We start from the raw sequence: 24,107 nt of genomic DNA, 5'->3' as shown, positions 1-24,107 counted from the left end.
CGAAAGAAGGAATCACTATGCTTCGCGGTCCTTGGGCAACAACGTTTAGCCTTGCAAAATGTTTCGGAATTGCCAGTTTATTTTGTTGTGTAGTGAGTTATTTGTCCTGTTGTAATTCCATATAGTATCTCACTCTAATATAAATCTGTATACACATTGTCTGGCCTGTCATTCTTGAAAAGCCTCTATTATCCGGCCTGTGTTAGACTTCATTCCCCCTCCACATGTTCAAAATGAGTTCCGTCAAGTAGCATTCTAATCACATGGTAACATCGACCTTTTATTGGTTTCTTTCCACTTCACTAAACATACGGCCTGAGATAACGAACATAATGTGAAACGGATATCTTTTAGTGCAAATGATTCCTATTCTCTCTCCATACGTGAAGATATAAATATGCACTGCACAGGTAGAAAAAAAATATGCAAGGATTTCATAACGTGGCAAAAGTCAGAAGACCTTATCTGATTTACCTCAAAGTTTTATTCTGTCTCACGCCAAATGCTTTCGTAAAATGTGCAATCTATTCTACCTGTATCCAATGACGCTGCTTTTTTTTTTTTTTTTTTTTTTTGAGGGCCACAATTTATAAATTTCATATTTTCCATTGAAACCTTTGTGCATATAAAAAGTGTATCAAATATCAACAAATTTCAAAATTTTGCACCCGTACTCCTGTTGTGAAATCAACATTAAAAAAATATATATTTACAAGTCTTCAGTATAATATTCGTTATGCCTTATCACTTCTCCTCCAACATCTGGCAGGTCGTATTCTTGTCAGCAAGCCTTTTTTTGATGATGTATTTAATAGATCGGGTTACTTAAGTAAGAGATGAATTTCGTCGCCCTGCTTATTGGAGGCCTGAAGTGGCTTGAAAAGATTCCACGCTTGGTCTGTAGAGCAGGAATTCTGTAATCCAGTAATGAGAAAACGTGGCGACGTAAGTCACTTTGACCGCAGGCTGATTTGGGGCCCGGAGGGTAGGTGCCAGTATTACGGAAACAGCCGCACTTATTGGTCTCCCGTCTACTGTATCAAGGGTGTACCAGGACTGGATTAACCATGAACAGACATCTAGTAGAAGTGTTCACATTGGTCAGCCACTCGTGGTTGATCTTAGAAGTGAACGTCGGGTATCATCACTGGTATCTAAGCAATGACGTGCAACAGTCACACAGCTTACCTACCAATACAACAGCAGGGAAGTACGACCATTTCGACATTCACCATGCATCGTACCTTGCTCCCATGGGGTTCCACAGCCGAAGACCAAAAAGGATACCCATGATGACGGCCAGGTCAAATAGAAGAAGGACCTCTGGAGTGATGAATCCCGTTTACTGTTGCACCATGCTGATGGCCGGGTTCGCATTTGGTGTAAATAAACAGCATGAAGCTCTCTGTATATGTAAAATGTCGCCTAGTTTACATGGTTGGGGTTCAACAGGCCGGTGGAAGTGGTGTTATGGTCTGGGGAGCTTTTTCCTGGCTCGTTCAAAGTCCGTTGGTTATCATCCCACAAATACTAAATGGCGAACACTACAGGAACATCCCATCCATATCTGCAGGAGGTCCACCCCGACCACAGTGCCATCTTTCAACAGGAAAACGCACCTTGTTACTGGGCTCGTACCACTACTGAGTGGTTGGAGGAGAACAACAACGAATTCGCCACATTACCTTGGCCTCCCAACTCCCTTACTATAACATGTATGGGATGTGCTAGAACGGGGAGTGAACATTGCTGATGCTCCTCCACGGAATGAGTGTGAACTGGCAGAGTTGCTACAGCGAACATGGGTCGAGTTACGCATGGAGGATGTTCGACACCTTGTGGGATCTGTTCCTAGGAGTCTGCGAGCAGTAATTGCACAGAGAGGTGGACCAACGCGTTATTAGGTGAGTGTTCCAAATGCAAAGCTAACTCGGTGTAGAAGAAAAATAAGCATTACGGTCCAATTTTGAATCGTCTTATAATTACAGTATTATATAATATTCAAAACATGTTTTAATAAAATTTATGCATTAAATCAGCAATACCTGACAGTGTCCCTGGGAAGGCGAACATATAAGAATATATGAAAAAATAAATAAATAAATACACAGAGATCGACATGATTCCTCCAAGATTCTTAGCAACTTATATTCCTGATCCTGATTTCATGAGACCAGTTCGGTAAAGATTTAATACATACAAAACTGAAAAACAGTATTAATTAAAATGATGTACATAAAATTATGAAACGGACATTTTTATACAAAACATATAAATTCAAAAATTTATTCGAGGTTATGCAAGTACATTACTGTTCTCTTAGAGTCTCTGAAGCTCAGATGTTTACGACCGTCCTTTGTTTGGAAAAAACCTGGGTTCGAATCTCGTCTTGGACGCGACGAATCTTTATCAGAGCTTTGCGATTGGAGTTGAGTTAACCGGTCTCAAGGGTTTTTCGTGTCGCAACCAAGCAAACACTCAATTCACAGACAAGAATACAATTGTGCCTGACAGGTTTATATTGGTTATAATAAGGTGCTGTATCTGCTCTTATGGGCCGTTGGGTTATCGTACGCTAACTATTGTACTCTTTAACGTGAGTAATGTTTCGGGATAATATCTTAGTAAATAGTTTTAGTTCTCTCTTAATGACTGCTTCAGATTTTTCAATGAGAAGACTCTAAACACTGCTTTTTATTTGCAAGACTTAAAGAGATTGTTACTTAGTACCAGGTATGTAAAATGTCGCTGATTATCCCTGATTTTTTTTGGCTTGAGTGGAAAATTATATCACCTTTCACCTTGCTTAAAGAGCCGTGCTAATTACTTAGAGGAATTCAATGTTTCTTTCGATATAAAAAAAGTATGCGATGAATTGTGTAATCTAGCAAAGATATCTTTATAAGCTTTTCACCAGCTGTCAATTCCCTACTGAATTCTAGAGCTAATTATTTTGCATTATCCATTATCTGCAAACATTTATTAGATCCTGTGTGTTTAATGTTGCATAATTTGTTAGTAACAAATTTTCCATTTCCAGTTGTGTTGGACGTGCATCAAGGCCGTCCTGGATGACCGAGTGGTTAGCACGACTGCGTGTTCGAATCCCACAGTAGCCATGGATGTTTGTGAATGTCTTTAGATGAGAAAATGATATCACTAGCCAGTGTGAAACAACCCCCCCCCCACACACACACACAAACTGAAAGACAGAAGTGGCTAGAAAGAGTTTTATGTTTGATCGCTAGAGCAGGGTTTCATGATTATGTAAAAACTGAATTTAAAATATAAAAAATAAATGAATAAAATAAAATTACAAAAAAAGTCTCTTACCCCACTCAAGGTGCTATAGATTATGTGACTCCCGCTCTTTTGTGGGCGAGAGTCACATAAAAAAAGTCATAAATGAGTCAGTTTACTGTCTCATTTATGACTTCTCGACTAGTTCGCAAGTATTCATATATAAATCAGTAAATTAGATTATGATATACATAATTTGTGACTGTCATTAGGTTGTAGAATAATTTCATCACCCGATGTGAGAGATTGAAAAATTTCCAACGTTTGGTCTCTAGACCAGGGTTTTCGGAATTATGTAAAAAATTTTAAAAAATGAATAAAAGTATAAAAAAAATTATAAAAGAAAATCCTTAGCCCGCTCACAAGTACTAGAGGTCTACAAGATTTTGTAGATGTGGCTCATAAATAAATTTTCGATTTAATATATACTCTGTATATAAAAAAAAATATTAAGTACTCATCTCTTCTTATCTGATCCATATCATAGACAACATGATCGTGTCCACCTGTCGTCGATATTATTCAGCATATCCAGAGCTTCGTCAATATTAATAGCCTTCATATACGAAGTGATAAATGTAGCGTACAGAAGTTAGTGTCATAAAGTTTAAACATTTTATCTCATTATAAATTCCACGTGAAGACTGTTAACCAATTATTTTATTGAGATTAAATCTCAATTAAATCTCAACTTTTGCCCTTCTGCAACACAGAAGGGCAAAAGTTGTGTCCAAAAGCCTTGCCAAAGGACTAAAAGGTTCAACTATTACTTGTGAATAGCAGACAAGCTTAGTGCGTTACCCCTTATAAAGTATGCTTTAGCTTTTTTTTATTTTTTTAGTTGTTACGGGTTGCAGTATAGGCTAAGTGAGAAGCTGAGCTTCCTAACATGAGCCACATTAGCTTGGATAAGGATCGAGGTTTTCAACAGAGTGATGGGCAATAAAGGCACTCATCTCAATAAATATAACTACATTTTTTATATCATATAGTAGTGTTTGGATCAGCAGAGCTGGAGAAATAATCATACCATGGAAAAGAGGCATAGAAAATTCCGAAAGTTATCCAAATTGACACGATTGCAGTTTCATAAAATTCGAGGCTGAAATTAGCTGGGAGAAGGATGATCTGTAGAAAAAGAAACATGGACAAATTATGGTAAGAGTTGCCAAGAGGAGAGTTAGCATCAATGGTATATTTGGAAAGAGAACTAGTTAATGGTCGAGGTGTTGAGAGAATGATGAGAATTATCTAGTGTTCTGTATGTGGGTGAACAATTTGTGTTAGATCATTGAATGATAGCAAATAAGATTTTCTTCCATCTTGGTCTTTGAAGTTAGTGCGAGGGAACCAGTCGGAATTATGGACGTTGAAATCTCGAAGGATAATTTTCTTAACGTGTGGATAATTAGACTGAATATAATGATCTTTCAGAAATAGATAATCATAAAGGTCGATACAGTCATCAGAATATGGAGAGCGGTAAAGGCAGCAAATGGAGACAATGAAATCTTGAGCCAAATTTGATAACATAAAGAAAAATTTCGGATCTGATAAACTTTGGAATGGGATACTAGATCTGACAAAAACATATGTTCTGGTTTTTGTCAAGTCCATAAGGCATGTTTGCCTTAAGTACTTTCTTTGAAGGTAGTCTGTAGTCGTACCGGATGCTAGCCTGAGGTTCAGTGATAAATAACAGATCGGGTTGGGAAATGTGTATAAGTGCTGCATGCCATTGGTGTTGGTATTGAACTCCGAGGATGTTGCTAAAGTTTATGTGGAATTTTTTTTTTTTTTGCATTTATATAAAAGTTTACTGTTTTGTTTTGTTGTTAAATTAGCCTTTTTAAGGTATATAATAATAACAACGCAACAAGAACAAGCAAACTCTTCGTGCGTATGTGATTATCGGTTTTAATTTTGTTGTATGCATTATGCCATTCTATCATTTAAACTATTTCTCATTTTCTGCAACGAAAATGACTTTATTAGAGTTCAAATTGCAGCTAACACACACACACACACACACACACACACACACACACACACACACACACACACACACACACACACACACACACACACACACACACACACACGCACACGCACACACCCTTGAATAATTATACAGCATACTATAGTTGAGATTCAAGAGCAGGGCCGAGCCGTGCGGTTGTGCAGATTGTGCGCCGCACAAGGGCGCTTGAAGATAGGGGCGCCATTTCACGACGGGAAATAATAATAATAATAATAATAATAATAATAATATATATATATATATATATATATATATATATAAATTTTCTTATTCTTGAATTATATCATACTATATAAATATCACAATTACAAATTATAGTTAATGCAATAAAAATAAAAATTTTATTCAGTCAAATTATTATGAATTCTAAATAATCTAACAACATTTTTAACTTAATACATCACCAGTTTTATTATAATTTGTTTGAAGTAAAACGTTACCACAGATTTTATTTCACAGAGTAAGCATCGACTCAGCGAAAATTGTATAAATATTCTCGATTGTTTATTGTATTTTTAGTGGAAATTGTTAGTTTAAGACAGACAGTGAATTCATAACGTCGACGGGGCATAGAGGCAGCCTGCCTAACGGCAACATGATATTTTACAAAAATACAGCGTTTAGTTTAGCAAATAAAAAAGGCACCATTTCCCATTGACAGTTAAATACATGCTTATTATATTTTATTAATAAAAAAATTAGTCATACATGCTAAAACTAGACATTTTAGAACTCACTTATTAGATACTTAAGGAAACAACCCATAAAGTATCATACGATGTGAATTTCATAAACGTTTATAGTCTATATATATATATATATATATATATATTAAATTATATTATGCATGAATTCTCCCACTCAAATTGCCAATCACAGTCGCTCCGACTTTCACATTTTACTCCCTGCAGTAAACAATACGCCCTCCACAACAGCAACTGTACTGCAGAAACACGAAAAACAATTCGTTTTATCATGTTACTGAATAAGGTTCACAGACATTTGCAGACTGTGTAATATATTTCTCAAAAAAAAAAAAAAAAAAAAAAAGCAGTGCAATTAGAGACAACTGGGAATATATAAACACTAACTAATAATCACATCTCCTCTGCTGTATCGACTGGAGCAAACCACACGTTTTCTTAAATTCGAATTTGGATAGACAACATACCATCTATCCAAATATGCACTTACATTTTTTCAGCGTCATTTCAATTTTGAATGTGAAACATATTGAATGTATTGTGTATTCTGTGTTTAAGTGACTTTGGACAATTTTTGACTTGTTTTTGTGAATTTGGATTATTATTCACGTAGAGTAAGCACGTCTATTATATTTTTGCTGAGTTTGAAAATCAGTTTCATTGTTTCATTTTAGTTAATTATCTTATTTTGAAAACAAAAATTTTTTATCTTATGTTGGGTAGACGTCTAGAAAATAAGAGATTTATTTATATATTTGTTCTTCTTCTGGTTGGAAGACATTGAGGTTGGGGGGCCTTTTACTAATTTCTTTAATAAATAATTTTAATATTCTAGAAAGTTCTTACTTATTAAACAATTACCAGAATGTAAAAAATATTAAATAAATATCACTGAGAAATCAATCCGTGCCTAATATTTGCTAATTGCTAATTTTCAAAAAATTACCTAAAATGTAAGCATATTTATTATTCAAAACATCTGAAAAATCAAATTCTGTAGTAAAAAAAAAATAGTCAGTTTTAGGCCATTCACCTTAAAAATAATAGGGGTTAAAAAATAAGTTTAAGGAAAATTTTCAGCAATTATTATTTATTTTGGTGGACAATTTTTAACGCTCTTCTTATTTTAAAGTCTAACGAAGTATGTTAACCGACAGATGTCGGGAAAAAAAAAAGTCAAAGTTTTCTGGTGGACAAAACAGAAAAAAACAATTGCAACGAGTACAACTGGAACATAAATTGGCTGGATCGCTGAATAAATTTTTAACTTCAGGACCACATAAAAAACGAAGAACAGAACTTTCTTTTTTTTTTTCTTTCTATAGTAGAGCTGCACGGAGTACTTGCTTCGCAAGTACTCCGTGTAGCTCTACTACAGAAAAAGAGAGGACACAAGATAACTATGAGGAAACAAATGTTATATGCGAAAATGAAACTGGCCTGACAGGACTGTCTACAGAAGTTGCAGCAGAAGAAATATTGGATTCCGATTCAGCGAAACACGAAACTTCAAATTTTACTCTAAATTTTAATGTTAGTGATCCAGGTACTTGGCCGAATCATATAACTACCAAATTAAAGATTGTTTAGTTGAGCATTTCCCGCGTCAAGTAGTTAATACAGAATTTCCCAAAGATGAATCTGGCCGCAAGTTTTCCGATTCATACTATTATCGAACTTCAGCAAATGCAAATAGAGAAAAACTTTTACGAAGTTATTTAGTTTATTCAGAATCGCGAAATTCGGTTTTCTGTTATTATTGCAAAATATTTGGTAGTCAAAATTCCCAACTTACTAACGAATACGGTTGTAACGATTGTCAACATTTGAGTCATATACTAAAAATACACTAGACAAGTTCCGCGCACATTAAAAACTGTTCAAAATACAGCGAACTTAAAAATGTCGTTGATTAAGAAATGCATTATGGATTGCACACAACAAAGGTTATACAAAACTGAGAAAAAATATTGGCAATTTGTTATAGCACGGTTAATCTACATAATACAACATTTATCAAGACAGTGTATAGCTTTTAGAGGTTCTTCACAAAAACCTTTTGACAATGATAACGGCAATTTTTTAAAGTTAGTAGAAACTGTCGCTAAATTTGATTCGATAATGGCAGAACACTTGCATCGCATTCAAACATCACAAAAAATGAACATTGCTCATTATTTAGGTGATAAAATACAAAATGAAATCATCCGTATAATTTCTGAAGCTATAAAACAAAAAATTTTAGAAATGGTTAAAGAGGCGAAATATTATTCATTAATTCTTGACACTACTCCGGATATGAGCCACACAGAACAATTATATATTGTTATTAGATTTGTTGATCAGAATAAAGATACAAATATAGCAGAAATTCATGAACTTTTGAGGGTTTTCAACCTGTAGAAGATACCACTGGGCAAGGACTATTTCAATTTATAAAAAATTATTTAAAATTATTGAATATTAACATTTCGGATTTACGCAGCCAAGCTTATGTTAACTGCTCAAATATGCGAGATAAACATAATGGACTGCAGAAAAAAATCCTTGAAATAAATTCAAGGGCTTTTTTTTTATTCCGTGTGCTGCTCATTCATTAAATTTGGTAGTTAATGATGCAGCTAAGATATCCTGTGAAACTGTAAATTTTTTTGGGCTAATGCAGAAATTATATAATTATTTTTCAATATCTGTGAAGCGTTGGCTATATTAAAAAAAAAAACATATTTGTGTTTTAAATTTTAAACCACTTTCTGCTGCTAGGTGGGGAAGTAGAGTAGAAGCAATAAAGCCACTTAAAAATGATATCAAGGAAATTTACCAGGCTCTTTTTGATATTACAGAAGATGAAACTAAAGATATCGATTCTAGAGTTCAGGCAGACAACTTAATTTCAAAGATTTATTCGTTTAAATTTATTTGCTCTGTTCATGTTTGGTACGAAATCTTAAGTCTCGTAAATGTTGCAAGCAAAATAATGCAGAATCCGACTTTTGATATAGGAAAAATTACAGAAAATCTTGATTACGTTATACAAGAATTAAATACTCGCCGAACAGACCAATATTTTGAAAACATTATTAGAACTGCAAAAGAAGTAGCAAAAGATCTTAATATTGATCCTATTTTTCCAGACATTCGCAAAAGAACAAAAACAAAAATGTTTGGTTACGAAGCATCAGATGAGACAACGCATGATCGTAAACAAAATTTTAAAATAAATTTTTTCTTCGCGATTTTAGACACGACAATAACTTCAGTCACGGAAAGATTCATACTCTTAAAACAACATAGCGAGGACTTTAAAGTTATAAGAGACATTAGCAAATTAAAAGATTGGAGCGATGAAGATTTAATGAAACATTGTAAAGATTTGCACTTAAAACTGAGCGACAAGTCAAGATTCCGACAATCGCGATATTGATGGTATGACTTTATTTGAGGAATTAAAAACTTTGCAATGTTTTATTAAAAAAGAGTCGGCTCCTCAGGATGTTTTAAATCATATATAGGAAAATAAATTAACTGGCACGTTTCTGAATACTGCGATTGCGATCTGTATTTATTGAACATTACCAATATCCGTAGCATCAGGGAAAGAAGTTTTTCAAAACTGAAACTAATAAAAAATTATTTGCGGTAAACAATGTCTGGAGAGCGTCTAACGGATTTATCAATTATATCAATTGAAAATAATATTATGGATTCATTAGACATTAAAGATATTATTAAAATTTATGTGGCGGCTAAAGCAAGACGGATAAATATGTAAAATAAATCTACATTTATCCTAATTGTTATATAGTTAAAAGCATGAATCCAAATTATCTTCGTTATGTAATATTTCTTTTTATATTAAAATAAAAGTAATTTTTGTTTATATATATTTATATTTATTTGTATAAATATTTAAACCACTTTCTGGCACTAGGTGAGAAATTTTAATTTTCAGTTAAATTTTAATCTTATAAATAAACACACACACACACACACACACACACACACACACACACACACACACACACACACACACACACATTCTGTTGTATTTATATATCAAGGAATAAACATTTTAAAAAATTTTATTATTAAAAATTCCTTATTAATGAATTTCGGTGATTACAATGTTCTACTACTGTTAAATAACATTTATTTTTATGTATGCGTATAAACTGTTTTGTACTTTTAACAAAGTAAAATTTTTCGCAAAATTTTTCATGGAAACTTATTTTATGGGGGCGCTGAAAAAGGTTTGGCACAAGGGCGCCTTCTACGCCCTTTGTGTCAAACCTTTGTCAGCGCCAAGGCGCGGCACTGTTCAAGAGCTATTTAGTTGTTCGGCTGCTGTTTATCCACTGCATACTATAATTCAAATGAGACAGTCGTCCTTGTAGTTCGTCCGCCAAACTTTGACCACACGAACGGATTATATTCATTAATCTACAGATACTTCAGATTAGTCAGAAGGTTATCACTGTTATGTTCTGCAAAACAAGTTCAAGAGCTGCGAGAAACCCAATAATTTCGCAACCAAAGATTTTAACAAACTCTTCTTTCTCAAATAATAAATTTCGAGCTTAACTTAATATCAAATATCTGACAAAATTAATAAGGAACTGGCTATATTCTTAACAAACTTACTGTTTACTTTTTGACTAAGGGAACTGGACACCATATGGCGAATAAAAATAGTTTTTATGGCGAATAATTTGATCTAACCAGAATATAATGCTTTATATATATATATATATATATATATATATATATATATATATATATATATATATATATATATATATATATATATATATATATATATATATATATATATATATATACGTGTGTGTGTGTGTGTGTGTGTGTAGAAAATATTTTACCTTGGGTATAATAAATGTTAAAGATACCAAGCTATTTTAAGCCTGGTTTTACTCCATTTCCCAAGTAAGCAAACAGACAAACAAGTCAAGTTTGCGCCTGCAAGTCTAGCTTGGTCTTGCACTACGTGCAGGGTCAGCTAGACTTGCATCACTTGCTTGCAGGCGCAAACTTGACTTGTTTGTCTGTTTGCTTACTTGGGAAATGGAGTAAAACCAGGCTTAAAATAGCTTGGTATCTTTAATATATATATATATATAGAAAGTTTTTTTAACTTGGGTATATTATGTATTCAAGACACCAAGTAATTTTATATAAACTTGGTTTTTAATCCTATTTCCCAAGTAAGCAAACAGACAAGAAAGTCAAGTTTGCGCCTGCACGTAGTGCAAGTCCAAGGCAACTCGTGTTTAAAAACCAAGTTTATATAAAATTACTAGGTGTCTTGAAAAAAAAAAAAAAAAAAAAAAAAAAAAAAAATATATATATATATATATATATATATATATATATATATATTGTAGTATAACAGCATAATTAAATCTGTTTCTATATTTTGAGAAGCCGTTTGGGAAGTTCGTATTTTTTGATAATATTGAACTTGAGTATAATACACACAAGCATTATAACGAATATAAAGCGAGGAAAGGTGAACGTGACGTTTTTCTGGTAGAGCACAGTGCTCTACCAAAGCGTGTTTCAATTTTTAAGAAAAGTTAATTGTATTTTCAGTACGTGTGTCTTCGTTTTTAACATTTTTCTATGCTGAATGAAATTCATACACAATGATACAAAGAAAAGGAAACAAATGGGTGGAATAGGAAAGATGTCAATAAGCAGCGACTTTTACGAAGTGAGCTACCGAAGCAAGCCATATAATTTTGAATAAGGATTACGATTTGATTATGAAAATAATGAAATTGTAATCCTTATTCAAATAATGACAATTTTTTTATTATGCGTAATATTTTGCATTATAAAACTGCCAACAATTCAGTTTGGTTTCAGGAGCAGCTTTTTGAAGTAACATTTGGCTTGTTTCGAACTTGACGTTCAATTCTGTGATTATAATATATTCTGTAGACAAGAAGATATTCTGTAAAATTTTCAATTCAAGATTCTACGAGAAAAAAAAAAACGCTTTGAAACTAATTTCAAAGAGTAAATTTAATTTATAATTAAAATGAATGAGCTACCTTTCTTGCTCATATATTTTTTATTTACTAGCACGTAAATTTGTTTTTCTACGGTTTGAAATTATTAGAAGGAATAAATCGATTGGACTGGGTTGATTAGAATAACGCTACGTGACACCTAAATTTATTGAGTGCATGCCTTCGCCGGATTTATGGGAACTAAAAGGGAAGGGACCGACTCATAAAATACCATGTTTAGTCTCTAGAGTTAGGGTTACCCAAATTATCTAAATCTCTTAGCCAAACAATGACTAAATATGATGGGTTGGCTGGAATGCTTAATCGCCTTCAAATCGTTTATCAGTTTACTGAAGAAATTCCTAAGGCATTTGTAATACAAGAACAGATATAGCCCTAATTTCATGGCTATCTTGAATAATTTCTTCAGTAATTTTCCAGTTTTTTTTTTTTGTGTGTGTGTGCGTGCGTGCGTGTGTGTGTGTGTGTGTGTGTGTGTGTGTGTGTGTGTGTGTGTGTGTGTGTGTGTGTGTGTGTGTGTGTGTGTGTGTGTGTGTGTGTGTGTGTGTGTGTGTGTGTGTGTGTGTGTGTGTGTGTGTGTGTGTGTGTTCGAGAAAAGAGCCCTCTTGAGAAACTGGAAAAATCTAGAGAGAGATGCGATATTTCTGCGATACTGGAGTTTGTATGAACTTGATATTCGCGAATAGTTCAATTCGCGGAAAAATAAGAACTCTTTCTCTGTGAATAGTATTAGGCTAAGGCAATAGAAGATGCCATTGTAATGGAAAATGGAAAATTATTGCAATGTATAAAGACAGGATTTTTTGAAACTCGAGTTTATAAATTAAAAAACAATTAAAAGCTTTATAAAATGTGACACATAATATAAAATTATAATCGTATATCGAAATTTGCACAAGATGTTTGGCATGGAGGTTATATTTCGCAAAACAAATTCTAAGAGAATCGAATTCTAAGTATGATTTCGATTCAAATTCCTGACATGTACCCTCAAGGGATGTACAGAATATTATCATAGTACTACATAAAAAACTTACATCACGACTCTTCCTATCAACAATTTTTCGCTCCAAATCAATCTGTTATCTTTCAAGACTCCAGCATTATCAGATCTGTCGGAGCTGTATAACTGAGAGGAGACTCCCACATAGCCTTTAAAGGAATGCTGAGAACCGACCAAGGCTTCTGACATATCTAATCTCCAATCCTCACCTTCTCGTAGTGTATCCTGTTAGGTATCTACCTGGATACTGAATGAACGAGGATGGTGTGCCAATTTGGGATTTAGCCGATCAAATTATATTCTTACTGGCTTAAACCACAAATGACGATGGCACAACAGGACAGAATTTTCAAACTAATTGGATCTCATTATTATACACGTATATCCAGAGCCCGAGTTGATTGTTAGCGACATCTAGACTTTCTATTCATACGTCGTTCAAGAGCTTTGAGGGATAAGATACTCTTCCCAAATGTCCTCAAAAATGTGCCAAAAATCAATACCCACCTTACACCTGCACATTCTATCAACTCAGTAGCTTGGAAGCAAGCACAAATGTAACCATCTTTTTTTTAAATACTAAAACAGGAGGAGATAAAAGTTTGCCAACGAATTATGGACCACCTCGATTCTGTATGATAATCGCAAAGGACAGTCCTCTTCATTATCTAGATCAGTTTCGATCCACCAAGGAGATTGGTGTTTAAGCCACCCGGCTCTGGCCATGTGCTGGAAGGGCTCAGAGTAGCTGATGCAGTTCTCCACATTTGACTGTCAAGAAGCTACGACTATTCAATAATACTACAGACTTTTTTTACCTTTACTTTCACGGGTGTTGATAAACTAAGCTGGCATCCTGTACATCTTTTCCCTGAATAACTCTCCTCATCCAATGTTCCCAAGTGATTACAACCTGCGAATGTTCGAGAAGGAAATGAATAGGTTCCGCCTCTGGCATCAACAACTAGCCTATAGCCCACATAATGCATTACACGTTCTACAGCATTTTGTGAGAAGGATCCATACGTTTCATTTGAGTAACACGAACGCAACAATGTTTTCATGTTGTCAGTGTATTTTTTGTAGTCAGTGAAATAGGCGTGATTTACCTTGACAGACGCCCTACAACTTTCAACCATTGTGAGGGTAAGCTTTATTGTATGATATTACCACCCATTCATTTCTCATCCGTCCAAAATGGGTTGAGTCCCCTGATTAGGGGATTTAGGCAATTTGATGCAACCGGCTCGCCAATCCTCTGCAGCATCCCCTCTAAGGGTAAGTATTTTGTGTGTGTTCACGAGGATGGTGTGAGTATTCTGAGGACGAAAAACCCGAGTTTCAGGGAATTTGAAAAAATCTTCTACCTCCGTTATGAGACCGGCTAACTCACAGTTTGACTGAAAAGACCTTTCAAAGGTTCCTTGCGTAGACGCGATTCGAACCCGGACTTTTCAACTGAGCTACGGAGACTCTGCATCATATTACACCAATTTAATTTTAAAATTATAGTAAAAATTATTTTTGTCTATGGGGTCCGACAGGGATGTCCCCTCTCAGCAACTCTTTTTAATATCTACTTAAATGAAATAATAATAAAATGGAGTAAAAATTTACATCAAGGAATTAAACTGTCACCTACAGTTAGCTTAAACACTCTCCTCTTTGCAGACGACCAAATAATAATTACAAATTCTGAAGATAACTTACAGAAAGCTATTTTAAATCTAAATGAGATATCCAATGATTATGGTATGATAATATCAACGGAAAAATCAAAAACTATGGCCTTTAAAGGACAAGATCCAGCAAGAACTAAAATAGTATTAGATAACAAGATCTTAGAACAGGTGAATTCATTTAACTACCTAGGATGTATGATCACTTATGAAAATGAAAAAGATATAAACATAAAAATTGGAAAATATTTAAAAATAACAGGAGTAATTAACTCTATATTTAAACCAAACCTCGTTCAAAAACAAACCAGGCTAAAAGTATGCAATACATTAGCCGTACCGGTCTTAATGTATGGAAGCGAAATCTGGACAATAAAACAAAAAGACAAACAAAGATTAACAACAGCAGAAATGAAGTTTATGAGAAAAACTGCAAAGTATACCCTATTTGATCACAAAAGAAACGAAGATATTATGAAAGAATTAAACCAAGAACCAGTAATTGAAAAAATTAAAAAATATAAACATAGATGGTTGGAACACGTTCAAAGAATGAAAACAGAAAGATTACCAAAACAAGCCTTAAAGTACAAGCCATTAGGAAAAAGAAAACCAGGACGGCCTCTTAAACGAATCAACGATAACTTCTAAGGCCGGAACAGGCCTACTAGGCTTAAATCCTTGATACGTATGATGATGATGATGATGATGATTTTTGTCTAATTAATCCTAATATTCAATAAAATTCGAACGTAACTAATTCCACAGTGGTCGATATTTGTTAAATCCAACAACTTCAAGGAACACTTATTACTAGTTTTTATTAAAAACTTTCACGCAAAATCAATTGAGGAAAAAATAAGGTAGCTGATATGATTCCGTACTTTTTTTTTTCAGATTTTTTAATCCTAAACCACTTCACACCTCCAAATGAGAGGAGCGGCAGTTTCACACTGAGCGATGAAAATCACCTCCCACCTAAAGACATTAACAGACGTCCACACATTCACGCGTCCAGCCCTCGGTGGGATTCAAACCCGATAGCTTTCTAATAAATTATATCCTATTTCAATCAACGAAACTGAAATAGTATAACAATAAACATTCTTATATGTTATTATGATAGAAATATTTTGAATGTTTCATATTCAAAAATCATGCTTGATTATTTGGAATTTGTTATCCCGTTCATTCTATGAAACGTGTCTGAAACAGGGAATATTTTTAGATATAAAAATCGAAAATAAAAACTTCTCCAAACCGTGAGTTGACACGTGCTCAGTTAATATGAAACCGCTCAATCTCGTGTCACTCAGTGATATTAAGTCTCATATTCCCCGCGTGTGGAACGGCTTTCTTCTAACTCGCTAACAAAGAAAGCAAAATGCTATTATAACTGCAAGCAACCTTATCACGAATATTTTCATTTAACTTTCTCTTTCTGATTGCTAAATGCTCTCGGCATATTTGTAAAATCTGCCGGCTTGATGACGTCACTGGTTCCGGGCATAGCGGGATACCGCCCTTACGTCACAGCCTGCTAACACAACAAACCTGTCATCAATAGTGTCAGCTTCCTGTAAGCTCCCTATAACTGTAGAGTGCCTCTTGGTAGGATAGAAGCACCGGGAGGATATCTTAATTTTCGCCGTGTAAGACGGCGGAGGTCTAACACCATACATACGGGACGATCGTAAAGTCAGCACTCCCTTCGTCTCCCCCGCCATAAAATCAGTTAGTCGTCTCTCAGGGAAGATACTGAGATGAGGGGTCATCACATCTTAATCTCTTGTGTCATCTTTATTATACACAGTTTTGTGACCGCTGCGGAAACCAATTATGTTGATGAAGGTGAGTGACTTTTTTTTTTTCATTTTTATAAGCCGTTTAAATATGCATGATTACAAATATTTCAAGTGGAGAAATCAGGCGACAAATGATTAATATTTCTAGTTTTATAATTTAAGATATTAGAGGTATGACAAGAATTCAAAATATTAATGATAAAATAGAACATGTAATTAATTCACGCTTTTATTCTAGTACAAAATAAAGTAAATCTGAAATGTGTCGGTATAGAAACTGACTAAAATTATTTTATAAACGATATATTACTTTTTAGTAATAAATTTATTAATAATTTACTGAGTACAAGTAAATCTTCATGCTTTAATATTCTACATGTAGTAGTATTTCCAGAACTAATATTAACAAAAATAAAAAGAATGTCTAATAATATTGAAAGTGAATATCATAGCAGACGAAGCAAAGTACGCCCGTTTTTATTCGTTTAGGATACATGTACGCAAGTAGCATAAGTTATTTGTCTTGTTTCGTTGCTTTACAACCGCATTCCTAAAAAATCGTATTTTTGTCCTTTTAGTACATTGAAGGTTGCACTGACATTACTCTTTCAAACTATTTTTTTTTTCTTTAGAAGCGAGATAAAACCCAAAATAGCTCGTATGAGTTTACATTTGTTCATTTTCTTTAAATATTTATACTTTTTTTAAAAAATCCTAAAAAGAAACCGATGTTACCTATGTTATAAAAAGATTTGGATTTACTGCTGTACTGTTAAATGTATTTTAATCAACGACTGATACTTTTATCTTCATATTGTGCTTTCAATGATTTCTATCATTTTAGCAAAAACCGATAGGAGTTGTCATATTCTTCATGTTCCTTTACCTGATATTTTTCAGAACTCGGATAATTGTCAAGATAACGAAACAAGATTTTCAAAAGTGCAAAGTCAACATTATTTCTGTATCGCTCATTTCAAATATCCAGTCATGCATCGCTACTTTTATTGCAGTTTCATTAACTGTTCATTTCGTGTTAAAATTATTACCAGTTTAAAAATTTTAAATAATCGGTTAATTTTTGTGAAATCAGCAGTATTTCTTCTGCTGACTGGACTCGAATTTCTAAGCTAAATTGTGTGCCATTTACACTAGATGACCTTTCTCCCAATTTTCGCATTCTTTTTACTTTGAACACCCCAATGACCTCAACGCCACATCCTATAATTTGCTTTGTCTATTTCCGTCTATCGACGGAACAATAAAATGAATTGCTATCTCCGTGGTACAGAAGTCGGTCAGAGTCAATAAATAATCATTAACTTTGATTAATGACTGCTTATTGATTTTGACGTGTTTCTTGTATTGAATAAGTACAGTACCAAACTTTACACAAATGAATATACTTTCAACACATCCAAGTACAAAATGAAAACTCAATTAAATAAAAAAAATACAAATTTAATTTGTAAAAAAAGACAGAAAAAATAGCGACGTGGATTTTTTTTATTATATTTTTCTTACATTTTATATTATCCGTAGTATTCATACTAGCCGTATGAATACTACGGATTCTCGGTAAGGTAGTATTTAGAGAAAAAGCTTGTGCTTTTTTTTCCCCTTCTTTTTCGAATACAACTGTGTTAATGGCGTAAAAGACTCCGGTGGTGTTGAAATCTCCTCTAAAGTAAAGGTGAAAGCTGCAGGAACTCTTATGGGGGATGATTTCCCACTATTTCTCAGCTCTACTAATTCAGAAGATGCTGGTGTATTCTCTTCATGCATTCAAACATAGATTTCTCTTCATGCATTCAAACATTAATCAAACATAGATTAATGTTTCCATCTGTGACACAATTTAGATCACAGATGGTGCTGAAAGTAAAAGCCACAGTACTACGAGTGCTATGCGTTGCATCATGCGGAAAAGATGCCGAGGAAAAACGCCCCTCACTGCAAGAAACAGAAATTTGCAAAAAAAAAAAAAGTTAGGAAATGGTATGTACCGCGATTACAAAGAGATGAACCTTCTTCTGCTCTCTCTCTCTCTCTCTCTCTAGATGCTGTTTCAATTAACGACAGAAACAACTAAGATCAGTGTATTCTGTCTGTAAATTACGTGTATTCTTGTGGACACTTGGCCTGTTTAGAGAAATGTGAATCTGAGTTTTGATGAGAAAAATCGTGTCCGCCTCCATATGAGATCGGCTAACTCGCCTTTGTTCGTAAAGTCCTTATAATGGTTCTTCACGTTCTAGATGGGATTCGGAACAAGGTCTTCAAAAAGGGCATCACTGATACCATTTAGGCTACGGAAGCTGGTCTTTCCTTAATTTCCGTAAGAATACGTAACTCTCTTTCAAAATTCAGTATATTCATGCATACACGCTCATACCCAAATGCCGATTCAGTACTATTTTCGAATTTTTGCTGCACTGAGTTTAGGTATTAGTTGATAGAAAACTGATACATAAAAGTAGAAAAGCTAATATATAAAAAGCTGGCCCTATTCTCTTTAAAAAAAAAAAAGCCACATCACTACTTGTTAAGGAATATTATACTCCATGTAGCTCCCTGCTTTAAGAAAATCCTGCATACGTTACACATGGGAGCTTACAGTGAAATGTTAAACAAAGAGTGAGATAAGCTAGCTCTGTTTTTGTGAAATGAACATGGTTTTATCAGATCCCTTCAACCGTCCAATAAGCAATTAGGACAAATTACAGTAGAATAGAACTGAAAATGAATGCTTCGTCTAATGCAAGCTGTGCGACATAAGAACTCAGGCCAAAGTCTATGAATATCCACTTTAATTAAACACTGCAAATGTCACACACACACACACACACACACACACACACACACACACACACACACACACACACACACACACACACACACACACACACACACACACACACACACACACACACACACACACACACACACACACACACACATCACTGAGCATTTGATACAAACCATACCACCGCTACCACTATCTACATACCACACATAGTCTCAGATTTTCCGAAAAGAGATTAAGTGAAATTTCCCAAATCTCATATTTAGTCTAGGTTGAATCGTTTAGAAGCGCTAAAATAACAAAGGTTATATATGAGATGTCAATGTAATCTTTCATTAAAATGTGAATGTTTTGAAGTTGAATTGTCAATTATGGCAGGAATATGATGAACTTCTGATGAAAAATGAGTTTCCGAGAAGAACACAAATCCCAGCATACGTCCCAGAGCCAACAAGTATATTCCGAATTGATAATAGGTCTGGGAAAAGGTCCTCTCGTCCATGACGGAATTCGAATGTAATTTTTTCTAAATAAAAGGTATACATTGCTTTGACGGTCAACAAAAACGTCCGGTCTCTTAAATAAACGGTTAGTCCTCACTTAAATGAAATTCTGATTTAAAAAAAGAGAAAAACTTAATACTGAAACTTATTTTATTATTCCTGTGAATGCAGCTAAGATAAAACTTTATCAAAAGAAGTAATTACTGAAAGACAGCGTTTTCTTGCTGTTCCAAGAAACTATATTTATGTATTTTCAACTTGTATTCAAGTAGTTTATAATAGTGGTATGAAAGCCACCCACTGTATGTGGAAAGTCAATAAAAATGTGCAAAAAAATGCTTTACTGGATAATACAGCATGCTCTGGTTTGCTGTGGCTAACAATATTCATTGTTAATCTCGAGTATAAAAGAAACTGAAATATAAGTTATTAACAACCAGCAGACTTCGCTCACAATACTATCGTTTTTTACATTTCTATTGAAGAAAAAGAGAGCGAGAGTATTGATGTAAAATTCTTATATCTTTATTGGCGTTATTTCTATTGAATTTTAAAGTTGTTGTTTTTTAATTTCCTTACATATATCCTGCAGTCCTATCATTTATTGACAATAGGTTACAGAACGCATGGAAGTGGGAGGAATTAGTTGTAGGCCCAAAAGGAGGAAGTCTAGAGTCACTTTCTGGATCGATAATATACTAGTCTAGGTGAAAAGATGTATTATAAGGCGGGAAGATACCTGGTGAACAGACAATAAGACACTACGCACAAGTATGGTTAAAAACTCACCTTAAATTTATCTCAAAGGAACCGTCCAAAATAAGGGAGATGGTAGGTGGAACCAGATAGACATAATAACTGTTTCCTACTCTTCTCCAAGAAACACTGAGAGTTCCTCAGATCCGATTTAAAAGAAACTATTCAAGCTTGTTTTGAAAAGGTGTGTTTTAAATGAGGCAGACGATGAGAGAACTGTTTATCTTTGACAAACATCAAGATACTCATGTCACATCAAAAATATCATTGGAGAACTCGGAAACAAGGCTCATATACATGTACCTTTACTGTTACAGGTGCTTTTTGCGCTGTCATGACATATGGACTTAGCAACAGCACAAATTCCACATTAACATCTTACCAAAGAAATTTTTAATAACATGATTTTCCTGTCAAAATAATCAAATACGTAAACAGTGCATAGAGCTGGATCATTTAATAAAACAGTCTTCCTACAAGGCTGATATACATGTACCTTTACTGTTACAGGTGCTTTTTGCACTGTCATGACATATAGAGTTATAAATAGTAATCAATTTCCACATTATTTTCCTATCAAAATCAAATACGTAAACAGTACATAGAGCTGGGTCATTTAATAAAACACTCTTCCTACAATTCCTATTCTTATTCCCAAATAAACATATAAATAAAAACTACATAGTCATATACACGTGAAGGATTATGTGATATTGTATCTAATGCGATGTCACCGAAAACATTTTACTACAGAAACAAGCCAAGCCAAACACGCCATTGGCTTCAATACTTCCTTCGTTGACTCTTAATTTAGATTTGTATCGCACTGTTGCGTGCTACCCCATATATATTTAGAAAGGATATCGAAGATAAGCAAACCATTACTCCACTTATTTCAGTGAAATTGTCTTCTGTAATAAAAAAAAAAAAAAACACTGTACGATAAACCTTCCATTTTAATAGAAAACAGAATGTGAATCCACCCACGTAATTGTGTTCGTTAACAATTACTTTAAATAATATCCATAAAATCGAGAGCCATATAATGGTTTCCGATCATTTCTGGCATGAAATGCTCTGCCGAGCATTTCATGCCAGAAATGATCGGCAGACTCATAAAATCTCATAACTCTCTCTCTCTCTCCGATGTATGTAGCATCATTTTATGAACCACGGTATAAATGAAAAATGATTGGTATAATCCGGACACATCTGCAAGAGAAGACTGCAGCTTGTATTCAATCTTTTGATATACTTGATGTAAGGTGGCGAAAACGTACTTCTAATAATAGCGATAGAAGTTACTAGCTTAATTCCACAACGTCAATATTAGTATAAGATCTGGCAAGAAAACAGAGGTTATATGGCATCGTCCTCAGAACACACAGAATCCTCCACAGAAAAAAATGCGCTTGATGGTCTCATCAAGCGCAGTTTTTAATATTTTTAAAATTTTTTTTTATATTTTTAAATATTTTTAAAATTTCTCATCAAGCGCAATAAATTTTTACAGTAAAACTATTCTGTCTGAGTAAACAAACTATTATTTTCAATATAACTATTATATTTAAGTCAAACTATAAGGAATACCAGTTAAGTTAAATTAATTCTATTGGAATACTTGTCTACAACCTCTTTAAATTTTTCCAAAAGTATCTGCTACCACTACAATATTTTCCAGTAGTTTGTTTCCCAGCGGTTGACTGCTCTCTCATTAAAATATTTTTCTTAAATCTAATCTATATCCACCCTTTATTGGTTTAAAATTAATTTTCCAATGTAAAAACCCAAAATCGAAGGCTTTTTTCAGACGATCGGCCACTCATTCCAGATCTGGTTATTCTTCTCCATTCTGATATCCATTCTTCTATGATGTGGATTTCAAACTTGAATGCAATATTCTAAACGAGGTCTAACAACTGTTTTTGCATACGGAAATTACTTCTCTTTGTGTCTACTAGCAAAGTTCCTGCAAGTTAAAGTAAGAAAGAATCCTGTTTGTAGTCCTATGTGCCTTATTACATTGTTTAAAAAATTTAACACATAAAAAAGACTTAAGAACTATTATCCTTAGTCCTATTATTCCTTTATATTTCATGAAAACATGAAATACTCATGTTCATTTGGAAAAAGCCTGAGTTGGATTTTTGCTGTCAAAAATCCAACTCAATGTCAAACTAAGTTCGCTTCTTGTATAAGATATTTTATTGGATTTACAGCTTCTTTCATCTAAATGAAGAAACTGTAAATCCCGTTAAATAAGTAAGGAAAGAAACTTGTTCCTAGAAAGTAATCAGCAAAAGCAAAACCAACTTGCATTTAAAGAAAGAGGTGGAGACAAGCTATTGTTGTTGTTTGGGAAATGTAGCAGAAGCAACCGAGGCTATGAGACCATTGTATTTAATCAGTTAATTGCTTATGTTCTTCTGTCCGATTTATCTGTTTTGCGGAGTAAAAACGAGTTTCTTGCAGGAAAACGGTGCTGCCTGCTTATGAGGTCGTCTAACTCATCTTCACTTGAAAAGATCGGTTCTTCGAGTCCTAGAAGGGATCCGAACCCTGGTCTTTCCAACTAAAGGGCATCATCGATACCGACTAAACTATAGATGCTTTAGGAGATAAGCAAGACAAAACATAACAGCATTGTCACACGAATAAGCAGTCCATCCGGCTAAACGCGAAAAAAAAAAAAAAAAGAAGGTAGTTAACTCTATTCATATGGAAATTTATGCTAAAGTCACTTAGAAGAGGAAGAACTGCACATTATTAACCCAAAGCGTGGTCCACCAATTGTACTTCCCTCATTTATAGACAATGCAAATTGTACTTCCCTCATTTATAGACAATGCAAGGACATTTATTAATTGTGCTAGATGCACCCCATTATCAGACAGTGCTCGAGTTAGCTCTTCCTCATTCCGCTTAAGTTCAGTCACTAATCAACAGTATTGAAAGCATTTTCCGATATGGAAGTTACGGATTGAACTGAGAATGGAAAACTGAACTACATTAAAAAAAAAAAAAAAAACACTGCCATCTTCAAAGATTTTATAAACTCCAAAGCAAAGCCAAAATAAATAACAAGACAACTCTATAAATTAAAAGAGTATTACGAAACGAACGAAGAGAGCAAAAAGTAAATACAGTGAAGTTAAATTTTATTTTAATAGGCCGCACAGTAAATAAAATAATTTTGTCAAAACTAACAAATCACTTGACAAGTGATCTCTGTCTTATTTCACAATAAGACAGAGATTACTTCCTGGAAGAATTTTCGCATGAATGAACAGAGAAATTATTACTATTATTCTAGCCTCTCTTCCCACCCCGAGTCACAGGCTCATGACAGAAACTTCGATTCAAGCACTATTACATCTACTACACCTACTTGTGTATCTTCTCAGTAGCAATAACTATTATACCGCGAAATTCGGCAAATGTGAGAGCAGAATTACGCGAC

The 24,107-nt window shown here is 34.0% G+C and overlaps 1 protein-coding gene across 2 annotated transcripts in view; it reads left to right on the top strand.

Moving 5' to 3' along the window:
- Positions 1-24,107, top strand: part of LOC150100065 (alkaline phosphatase, tissue-nonspecific isozyme-like) — an 89,032-nt gene that overhangs the window by 17,385 nt on the left and 47,540 nt on the right. The window contains exon 1 of one of the 2 annotated variants that reach the window (XM_090402945.1): positions 16,109-16,628. The exons of the other annotated variant lie outside the window; for it this stretch is intronic. Within the exon in view, the coding sequence (XP_090259071.1) occupies positions 16,541-16,628 (88 nt within the window). The 5' untranslated portion in view covers positions 16,109-16,540. Of the gene's footprint in view, positions 1-16,108; positions 16,629-24,107 lie in introns of those variants that run through there. 2 annotated transcript variants of the gene reach the window in all.

Source organism: Typopeltis vanoorti, chromosome 13 (genome assembly GCF_054136105.1).
Source record: "Typopeltis vanoorti isolate ZY-2024b chromosome 13, IOZ_Tvanoo_1.0, whole genome shotgun sequence".
Taxonomy (NCBI): Eukaryota; Metazoa; Arthropoda; class Arachnida; order Uropygi; family Thelyphonidae; genus Typopeltis; species Typopeltis vanoorti.
Note: the sequence above shows the minus strand (reverse complement) of the source record. Positions and strands in the feature narration are given on the sequence as shown.